Source organism: Aedes albopictus, chromosome 2 (assembly GCF_035046485.1).
Source record: "Aedes albopictus strain Foshan chromosome 2, AalbF5, whole genome shotgun sequence".
Classification (NCBI taxonomy): domain Eukaryota; kingdom Metazoa; phylum Arthropoda; class Insecta; order Diptera; family Culicidae; genus Aedes; species Aedes albopictus.
This window is the reverse complement of record NC_085137.1, coordinates 42,727,836-42,739,100: the sequence shown is the minus strand read 5'-3', so window position 1 is coordinate 42,739,100 and position 11,265 is coordinate 42,727,836. Positions and strand designations below refer to the sequence as shown.

Below are 11,265 nucleotides of genomic sequence, written 5' to 3'. Positions count from 1 at the left end.
ATGCGTAGAGGAATTTCTGTATAAGTTAGTGGAGGAATACCTAGAGAAATATCTGAAGAGATCTTATGAGGAAACCCTAGAATAAATCCTAGATAAATTTCTGGAGGAATCATTGGACAAAATTCTGGAGAAATTCCTGAAAGAATTCTGGGAGGAATCCATAGAAAATTTTCAGAATTATTCTCTTGAGGAATTCCTAGAGGAAATCTTAGTGAAATTTCAGGAGGAATCATTGGAGGAATTCTTGGAGGAATCCCTGAAGCAATTTATGGGAAAATCTCTAGAGACTGGAGAAATGCCTGGAGAAACTTCTGAACAAATTCCTGACGTAATTCCTGGAAGAATTCTTCGATGAGACCCAATAGGAATTCCTGGAGAATTGTTTTGAATGTATTCTTGGAGCAATCCCTGAAAAAAAATCCTTGAGGAATTCCTGGATATATCTCCAGAAGAATTCTGGCAGGATTTGATTGAGAATTTCTGAAAAAAAAAATACCTTAAGAAATTCTAGGAGGATTTCCTGGAAGAACCCTTGAAGAAATTGCTGGTGGATTCCCTGGAGGAATTCGTGAAGAAATCTCTGAAGGAACCCCTGAAGCAATTCCTGGACGAATCTCTGGAGGAATTCCTAGAGGAATGTCTCCTGAAAGCATTTTTGGAAAATTTCCTGGAAGGATCTCTGAAGAAATCCCTAGAGGATTTCCTGAAGAAATTCCTTAAGGAATTGCTGACATAATTTCTGAAGGTGGTTGAAGAAATTCCTGGGGTATTTACTGGAGGAATTCCTGGATAAAATCCTGGTTGAATTCCTAAAGGTATTCCTGTGGGCATTGCTGGAGAATGTCTAAAGGAATTCTTTAAAGATTTACTGGATGAATTTCTAAAGGAATCTTCAGAGGGGTTCTGAGATATTTCTATTTCTATTTCTGAAAAAAAAAAATCCCTTGATAAATTCCTGGAGGAATTCTTGAAGAAATTCCTGATGGAATCTCGGGAGAAATTCCAGAGAAACCCTGGAGGAATCCGTACAGCAATTGCTAAGATAATTTCTGAAGGATGTCCAGAAGCAATTCCTGAAGAATTTCCTGGAGGAGTTCCTGGAGAAATTCCTGGAGGAATGACTGGAGGAATTCGTAGAGGTATTCCAGTGGGAATTGCTGGAGAAATCCATGATTAAATTCCTGGAGGAATCACCAGAGAAATTCTGGGAGTGGCATTCCTGAGACCGCGCATAACTTGCGAACGGAAGGTCCGATTTTGGTCGTCTTAGTTTTGTTCTGTTAGTTTTCACCCAAGGAAGGTTTATGAGGCAAAATATATGGAAATAAAAAGAAGTTTTTGAAAATCGATTTTCCTTACATTTTGACCGGGGACTTGGTCTTGGCTAGAAACTTGAAATGTAAAAAAACGCAGTAGGCAAGACAAAGTTTGCAGGGTACAGCTAGTTTCTATTATTTTTTAAGGCATTCCTGGAGAAATCCCTAGAGAAATTCCTGGAGAAATGCCTGAAGCAATTCATGAATGAATCTCAGGAGAAAAACCTGGAAAAACGTTTGGAAGAATCTATGAAAAATTCCTGAGGGTATTCCTGTAGAATTTCCTGGAAGAATTTTTGAAAAAATCTCCAGAAGATTTTCTGGAAAAACTCCTGGAGAAATTTCTGACATAATTTCTGAAGGATGTCCAGGAGCAATTCCTAGAGAAATTGCTGAAGAAATTCTTGGGGTAATTCCTGGAGAATTTCATGGAGGAGTTCCTGGAGAAATTCCTGGAGGAATGACTGGAGGAATTCCTAGAGGTATTCCAGTGGGAATTGCTGGAGAAATCCATGATGAAATTCCTGGAGGAATCACCAGAGAAATTTTGGGACATTTCTATTACTTTTTAAGGCATTCCTGGAGAAATCCCTTGAGAAATTCCTGGAGAAATGCCTAAAGAAATTCATGAATGAATCTCAGGAGAAAAACCTGGAAAAATGTTTGGAAGAATCTATGAAAAATTCCTGAGGGTATTCCTGGAGAATTTCCTGGAAGAATTTTTGAAAAAAAAAACCCCAGGAGATTTTCTGGAAAAATTCCTGGAGAAATTGCTGACATAATTTCTGAAGGATGTCCAGGAGAAATTCCTGGATCAATTCCCAGAGAAATTGCTGAAGAAATTCTTGGGGTAATTCCTGGAGAATTTTATAGAGGAGTTCCTGGAGAAATTCCTGTATTAAATCCTGGAAGAATGCCTGCAGGAACTCCTGAAGGTTTTCATTTGGGAATTGCTGGAAGAATCCTGGAAGAATCTTTGGAGGAATTCTTGCTTCAATTTCTGGATGAATTTCTGGGGGAACCTCTAAAGGAGTTCTGGGCGAAATTTCTAAAAAATCCTTTTGAGAAATACCTGGCAGAATTTGAAGAAAAAATTCTGGAGAAATTCTTGGAGAAATCCTCCAAGGAATATTCGAAGAAATTCGTGGAGGAATACCTGAAGGATTTCCTAGAAAAATTACTGGATGATTTGCTGACATAATTTATGATAGAATTTCTTGATTAATTCCTGGAGAAATTCCTGGAGGAACCCTGATGATATTCCTAGAATAATTCCTCGAGGAGACCCTGGAGGAATACCTAGTGGAATTCCTGGAGCAATCGTTAAAAAAAGTCCTGGGGAAATCTTTGTAAGAATCCATGGAGGAATCTTTGGAAGAAAACCAAGAAAATTTCCTGGAAAAATGCCTAGGAGAATTCCTGGTGGAATTCTTGGAGGATTCCCTGAAGTAATTTCTGGAGAAATCTTTGGATGAATTCCTGTAGGAGTCTGTGGAAAAAATCCTTGGAAGAAACCCTTGAAGATTTTTTGGATACATTTCTGTAGGAATTCCTGGTGGAACTCTTGAAAGAATCCCGGAAGCAATTACTGGAGGAATAAGTTCTGAAGCAATGCATTGAGGAAATCCTGGAGGGTTTCTTGGAAAGATATCTGAAAAAAAAATATAAGAATTTTTGGAGGGATCCTAGATGAATGCCTGTAAGAATTCCTGAACGAGTCTCGAGAAGAACACCTGGAGAAATCTCTAATGGAGTTCCTGGTGGAATTTCTGGAAGAATCTCTAGATAAATGCCTGGTGGAATTTTTAAAGAAATCCCTGCAGAAATTTCCTGGAATCCCTGGGAAAATTCGTAGCGGAATTCCTGAAGAAATTGAATCTCTTAAGGAACTCGTAGAGGAATACCAGGAATAATTCCTGAAGAAATCGCAGATGGAATTCTTGGAAAAAATCTGGAGGAATCCTTGGAAAAGTTCCTGAAGAGACTCCAGATGGAATCCCAGAAGCCATTTCAAGAGGAATTCATAGGGGAACCCCTTAACTGAATTAATTCCTGGAGGAGTTCCTTAAATAATACAAGGAGGAACTCCTGAAGGAATTCAAAGAAAAATTCCTGGGAGAATTTTTGGAGGATTTTTTTAAATAAGTTGTTCCATAAAGAATCACAGAAGAAATTCTCGAGTTAAGCCCTGCAGAAATTCTTGAAGGAATCCATGGAGACATCACTGGAGGATATTCTAGAGGAATGCCTGCAGGGATGAGCGGAGGAATCTCTAGAAATACTCCTGGAAGAAACTCTAGAAGAATTCCTGGAGGAATTTCAGGAGGAATTTCTGGAGGAAACTCTAGGAAACTCAGGAGAATCCCTGCAGCAATTTCCAGAGGAATCCCTGGAATAACTTTTGGAGGAATCTTTGAAGAAATTTGTGGAGAAAGCCCTGGAAGACTTCCTGAAGAAATTTCAGATGAAACCGTGGAGAAATCCTGAGGAATTCTAAGAAAAGTTCGTGGAGGAAATGTTTGAGGAATCCCTGTAGCAGTTTCAGAAGGAATCCCAGGAGGAATCCCGGAAGCAATTCCTAGAGGCATTCCTAAGGGAATCCCCCGGAAGAAGTACTGGATTTATTCCTGGAGAAATTCCTGAAAGAATTCCAAGAGGAACTCATTAAAAAGTGTTCCTGGGGGAATCCTTGGAGGATTTTTTAAAATAATCACTGGAGTTGTTCCTGAAAGAAACACAGAAGAAACTCCCGGGTGAATCCCTGGAGGGATTTTTGAAGGAAAAGCAGGAGGAATTCCTGAAGCAATCACACGAGGAATTTCTCAGGAAATCCCAGGAAAGCTTTCTTAACAAGTTCCTGGAGGAATTTCTGTAGGAAATAATATGAAGGAATCAATGTCTGCTATAATTGTTGGACGAATTATTGTTGGAATCTTTGTATGGACTACCAAAAGAATGTTTTGAACAATGTTTTGAGGAACTACTGGATTAATACTAAGCTATTCTCTGGTAAAATTTCTTGTAAGGATTTCTGGAAGATATTCCTGCTGAAATATGTACTTCGAATTATTTCTGAAGAAATCTCTGAAGGAACATTTGCAGAAATACATAAAAGAATTTCCGTTGACATTTCTTTGGGAATCCCTGGAGAAATTGCTGAAGGAATCCTCAAAAAAAAAGCACTGGAACAATCACTGCAGGAACCTCTATAGATATCCCAGGATAAATTCCTGGAGGAATGTCTGGTGAAACCTACAGAGGAATTCTTGAGAAATTCTCTGGAGCAATCCTTGCTTGCTGCATCCTTGCTGAAGTATCTGTAAAAAGTTCTGAGGAATCGTGGAAGGAATTTTTGATGCATTTCTTGGCACAAACCATGAAACAATCACTATCGGAACCCTTCAAGATGTCCATGGAAGAATTCACTAACGAGAAACTCGTGGGGAAGTCCCTTGTGGAATTTCTGAAAGAATCCCTGAAGAAGTTCCTGAATAAATGCCTAAAGGAATTTCTGAAGGTGTCCTTGACAGAATTTATAAAGAAATCCCAATTGTTTTCTCTTAGCAAGACGTTTGTTTAAATTGAATACTAGTGAAAATTCGTGTAGCAGTAGCACATAACTACACTCTATAGCAATTCTATTAAGTATTTCTTTTTCCCTACCGGAACTGGTTCCGGGTTATCTGGAAATATCTGGCATGCTGTTTTTGTATTCCATGAATAAACATCACAAAATTTAGCCATTGAACCAAACTTGTTATTTGAAAAAAAAAAATCATGATAAGATTGAAGTGGTTCTCTTAGAGAAATATTTGGCGAAATTTGCTGTGGTTCTCGAGTAAAAAAGGTTTGATAATTGTGGATAGAAACCTTAATAATTAGATTTTTTTGGAGATGTTTTTTCTAGAGCTCTGAATTATTAATAAACTTTGAATTGGTTCGATTTAAAAAAAATAATCTGGCGGCCAGGGGCCTGGCCCTCCTCTGGCTACGCCCATGATGATTTCTCCTTTAAATTTCGAAATTTTCTCAAGAAAAGCTCTAAAAGTTTTAGCTTAAAACATCACCTATAAACTCTATAGAAAGTAAGGGACTTTTATTTAGAATCCCCAAAAAAAAAGTCCATGGATTCCGATTGGGTCTGAGTTAAAAATTCATACTTTATTATTACGAGTGGTACCCCTCTGTGCAGCGGGGTCTTGCGTGACTTTGCGGTGAAGGATATGGCAGCGAATGTATGAAAATGAATAATACGTTGACTGGTTCGGGCCAGAGACAGACACAAACTACAGTTGGCTGGCGCTGGATACTAGCACCAGGTATGTAGGTACTTAGTTGGTGATTGTTCGGCAGAAATGGCTTGACTACTGATGAAGATATGATGAGCAAACAGAAACAGTAGTGCAACCAACAACGCTAGGATAGGACCAGGACCCGAGGTTCATTTGATGGATGCAGTGAGTAAAGGAACACGATTCGTTCGATGGTTGTTTTCGCTGATCGTGTGATAACGTCAAACTTCTGGCCCCAGTTAATTGATTAAAATGCAAACAGGCAGATGGGGTTCACCCAGAAATGGGAAACGGGGAAACTAGGGCGTGATGTTGAAATGTTGAGAGATGAAAATAAAAGTTGGTAATGCTACAAAGTAGCAAATCGTTCGATATTTACATCTAGATGCATATTTACATCTTACTCTCGTTTGTTTTGAAAATGTATGGTTTAATGCAGCGGTCATCAAAGTGGGGCCCGCAGGCCACACGTGATGTTCAATTCTCTATGTTGTCGTAGAATTCCTTGCAATGTTTCTTATGCAAGTTGTTCTACTCCCAAAATAATCAAGAATAACGTGTTGAATAATTGACAAATCGATCCGGGTGTTGGAATACGCGCAGTTGAAAAAAAATGGACCTGAGGATCACTGGTTTAATGCTTTTCAAAAGGCAAGTGCTAATCCAAGTCTTTTTGTAAACCTTTTTGTTTGATATTTTAGTTTCCCAATTCAATAAGTTAAACAGAAAATTGTACTTACGCATAGAGGACACTAGGTTTCTCCCACCACTTGAGAACCTCTCCCCTGGGGATGAAATCCTGTAGAAAGAATGAAGTCAGCCATCTAAATAAAACAGAACTTCAATGTACCCACCTTCATTTCTATTGGAGTGCTCTTGGATACCAATGCAAATCAATCAGCCAAGCTATGAATCACTTTATCACTGGTCACGTAAACCCACACAACAACAAAACGTTCTTTTCTTCTCTCAAACCTTAGTTTATTCAAAGACACTTGTTGACAGGTGTTCCATTCAATAAAAATACCAACAAACGCCTACTGTGCAATCCGAACTCATTTTCAATTCGAACTCGCTGAATCACTGAACTAGCCTCTCCATGTTCGTGGGACCTTGTAAGATGGCATATTTACATACAGAATAAGAGAAATACAGAATAGAACCACTTTAATTGACGGATCGTGTAATGGTGTAATACCAGTAGCAGTGTGCTTCAGTGTGGTGTCTGGTGCCTAACTTTGAACACAGTCCCCTTAGCAGTGCTACAAGCTTTTCTTAGGGCCCGTGTGTGCAGGTAAGAGGCATCACAAAGTTTATGGTCATGGCGTAATTCAGTGGCGTAGCCATAAACTTTCTCTGAGAGGGGTTTTCAACGGTCAATGATACCTTTTTTATTTTGACACTTACATTTTGCTAACAGTTATGAGCAATTGTATACGTAGTTCCAAAATAGCGGCGCAGCCGAAAATTTTTTTCGTCGTAAAGCGCTTTATATCGATAATTTGTTGATGATTAACCTGGGCTTGTTAGGGGAATATCTGTAAATAAAAAGAAAATCGCGTTAAGTACTGTTCCTTTTAATTCCACTAAGAATTTGCATCCTTTGACAGATACGTATTTCGACCTCAACTGTAAGGTCGTCTTCAGTGTCTTGTACTTGACTCGACTCAGGTCAAGTACAAGACACTGAAGACGACCTTACAGTTGAGGTCGAAATACGTATCTGTCAAAGGATGCAAATTCTTAGTGGAATTAAAAGGAACAGTACTTAACGCGATAATTTGTTCCACAAATTTTGGCTCTGGGAAGGGGGGGGGGGCTAAGGGTTGATACCCTAAAACCCCCTCCGTGGGTACGCCAGTGGCGTAACTATCTTTCATGATGCGACTTTCAAAAGTTCAAATTTTAACCAAGTAAACAACAAATTTCGCCAGTTTTCAGGTGATTCCTTCACCCAATACAACTCCGAACCACCCACTCCGTAGCACTTATGAGGGTGTCACTGAGTCGGAGGCCTCTTAAGCATTTAAGTGCTGGGGATTTTTTTTATTACCGTACGGGTTTGGGCCGAAGGGTCTCAGATTTCCATGAAACTTTTTCCACAGGCAGGGTTCATAGATATAGAAACAAAAAAAAAAATGAAAAAATTAGGGTCGCCTATTTTCCCAAAAAACTCATGTGGCAATTTTTTATTTTCGCCTGATACTATTTACTTCCAAAAATCATAACTCAACAACGTAGCATCGTAGAAGCAAAGTTTTTTTTAGGAAATGAAAGCAAATTTTCTCAGAAATCAAAAAAAAAATATGAACTGGACAAAGTTTTCCACAAAATTTTCCACAGTTGAGAAAATTCGTAAAGAAAAGCCGGTAACACTGTGGCCGAACTCTTGGGAAAATTTCAAAAAAAAAAGCTTTATCTGTTGAAGTTTTTGGAATGCACTTTTTTTCGTTTTTGAGATATGGCCAACTTTGTTGAAAAATGTCCAAATGCGCCATATAAGCCTTCATAACTCAAGAACGAAGCATCATAGAAACAAAGTTTTTTTTTCACTAAAATGAAAGCAAATTTTCTCAGCAATCCTAAAAAATATTAAGTGCAAAAAGTTATCCACAAAATTTTTCACCGTTGAGAAAATTCATAAAGAAAAACCGGAAAAGCTTTGCCCAAATTCGCGGAAAATTTCCAAAAAAATATATTTTTGAGAAGATAATTTCATAAGCTATGATTGCTGATATTTTTGGAACGCACTTTTTTTTCGTTTCTGAGTTATGGTCAATTTTGGGGAAAATGACCATATAATATAGGCTTACATGGTCATTTTTCACAAAGTTGGTGCATTCCAGTGCATTCCAAAAATTTCAGCGATCAAAACATGGATCAAAACTTAATAAAATCACCTTTTCAAAAAAACTTTTTTGAAAATTTTCCACAAATTCGGGCATAGTTTTTCCAGCTTTTCGTTATGAATTTTCTTAACAGTGTTAAATTTTATGGCAAACGATGCTTCGTTCTTGAGTTATGATGGCCTTTACGGCACATTTGGACATTTTTCAACAAAATAGGCTATAACTCAAAAACGAAAAAATAGTGCATTCCAAAAATTTCAGCAATTAAAGCTTAAAAATAACAATTAAAGCTTCTCAAACATATAAAGCTTAGATCATTTAGAAATGGGACACTTGATTTTAGCGATAGCGGCGCTCCCAGTGGTCAGATATACAAGCTCTTGACAGCGTTTTGTTGTTTATAAACAGTACTGCTCGGTAAATTTTTTTCGCTGCCTAAAACTAACGTAGTTCCGAGATATTTATCATGCAGGAAGAGAGAAGAAAAATAATTGTGCACAACCACCTGCAAAACCCATTTGCGTCAGCCCGGAAGCTGGGAAAACTGCTGGGTTATCCCAAAAGTACCGTGGCGCGAGTGATAAAACGGTATAAGGAGACCCTAACGACTGCTCGCAAAGTGCAAACCAAGCGTCGGAGTGGAACTTTTGATCGTCAACTGCGGTTGAAGGTCATTCGAAAAGTCAAGGATAATCCCAACATCTCTGATTATGATTTGGCGAAAAAAACTGAATGCTGATCGCTGTACAGTGCGGCGAATTCGTCTCCGGGAAGGCTACAAGTGTTACCGTGCAAGTAGGCAACCAAATCGAACCCTCAAACAGCAAACAACGGCCAGATCCCGAGCTCGTAGGCTGTACGACCGACTGCTGACGAAACGCGAAGGGAATCCAGTTCATCCCAAAAGAGTTGAACCCACCAAATTGTCCCCAGTTTCGCCCGATAGAGAAATATTGGGCAATAATGAAGCGGAAACTGAAGATGAAGGGTGCAGTCATCAGCGACCTTGGTCAGATGAAGAATTGGTGGAACCGGATGGCCAAAACCGTGACTGAAGGAGGTGTGCGCCGGCTAATGAGAGGTATTAACGGAAAAGTACGAGAATTTCTTCGAATTCGTGATGAATGATTTGATTCACATTTTTTCATGAAATATAATAAGATTACCCGTGTTTCTTTCTTAGAAAGTGTTTTGATTGAAAAAATGGTTTAAAAGATACACGCATTTCAAAGTGTCCCATTTCTAAATGATCTAAGCTTTATTCTTGAAAATTTTCCACGAGTTCTGGCATAGTTTATTCCGGCTTTTCTTTACAAATGTTCTTAACTGTGGAAAATTTTATGGAAAACTTTACTTGTTCGTTTATTTGGAAGGCTCGGGCGCCACATGGGCATAACTGAGCCGAAATCTTTTGTTTTTACAATGGTTTTACATTTTACAATTTATTACTGCCTTAAGACTATGTTAGTTTGGGAAGCCGAAGTACTCGCGGCTGTTTCGAGGTTAAGGATTGAAAAAAAAATAAAATAATATTGGGAAGGAGGGATTAATGGGTTTAAAACTAAATTATTTGCTAACTTATACTAAAACATTGATGGGACAATTGTCCATATCTGTAATGGAAGAAAGGACTTTATCGGTAGACAACGACAAGAAGAGGACAAACGGAAGGGGGGTGACGACAGACAGGGGCGAACAACAAAACCAAAAGGCGGACAACGAAAACAAGGAATGTTCTACATCAAACTCTGACATCAACACGTTTCAAAAACTGATAAATCAGGTTCATGTATTCCAAATCAAGTCCTGCCAACACTTCTCTAACGGGTTTCTGTTGTTTTCCTCGGACCCGGAGAATTTCATGCAGCTCAGATCTGACCTCACGATACTCATTGCATCCCCACACGACATGTTCGATATCCTGGTAAGCCACGCCACAGACACAGAGATTGCTTTCTGAGAGCCCGACACGGAAGGTATGTGCGTTCAACAAATAGTGGTTGGACATCAACCGACACATTACACGAATGAAATCGCGGCTCAAATCCAACCCTTTGAACCATGGCTTCTTCGACACCTGTGGAATGATGGAGTGCAACCATCTACCCATCTCTCCATCTCTCCATTTGTGTTGCCAGCTGATCAAGGTCTCCTGACGGGCCAATGCAAAAAATTCATCGAAGGCGATTTGACGCTCGTAAATATCGCCTTCGCTAGCACCCACCTTAGCCAGAGAGTCCGCTTTCTCATTGCCCGGAATTGAGCAATGTGAAGGGACCCAAGCTATGGTGATGATGTATGAGCGTTTGGACAAAGCACTCAAGACTTGGCGTATTCCTTTCAGGAAGTACGCTGAGTGCTTCATCGGTTTCATTGACCGAACAGCCTCCAGAGAGCTTAGACTGTCGGTAAAAATGAAGTAGTGCTCAGGTGGGAGAGTGCGAATGTACTCTAAGGTGTAGTATATAGCCGCTAGCTCAGCAATATATACCGAACATGGCTTTTGAAGCATAAAGGTGGCGCTGTGAAATTCGTTGTAGACACCGAATCCAGTCGAATCATCGGTTTTGGAACCATCTGTGAAGAACTGTCTGGCCCCGCTAACATGCCCGAACTTACTTGCAAAAATTTGTGGAATACCTATGGAACGAAAAGATTCCGGTACACCGGTGATCTCATCCCTCATAGAGAGATCAAAATCCACAAAGGAGCTGTCGAAGTCTGAGAAGTTGTCACGATTGGTGTTAACCGGAGATGGGCTTACCTCCAGCGTCATGTACCAGTAGTACACACTCATAAAACGAGTTT

The 11,265-nt window shown here is 39.4% G+C and overlaps 1 protein-coding gene across 2 annotated transcripts in view; it reads right to left on the bottom strand.

The window, feature by feature from the left end:
- The window catches only part of LOC109432481 (IgA receptor), a 135,691-nt gene extending 129,073 nt beyond the window's left edge, over positions 1 to 6,618 (bottom strand). The window contains exons 1-2 of one of the 2 annotated variants that reach the window (XM_062849548.1): positions 6,463 to 6,618; positions 6,349 to 6,407 (exon numbers count right to left, since the gene is read on the bottom strand). In XM_062849548.1, coding sequence (XP_062705532.1) covers positions 6,349 to 6,407; positions 6,463 to 6,468 — 65 coding nt within the window. In that variant the 5' untranslated portion in view covers positions 6,469 to 6,618. The remainder of the gene's footprint in view (positions 1 to 6,348; positions 6,408 to 6,462) is intronic. The other variant, XM_062849550.1, reaches the window with a different exon arrangement.
- Positions 6,619 to 11,265: the final 4,647 nt, after the last annotated feature.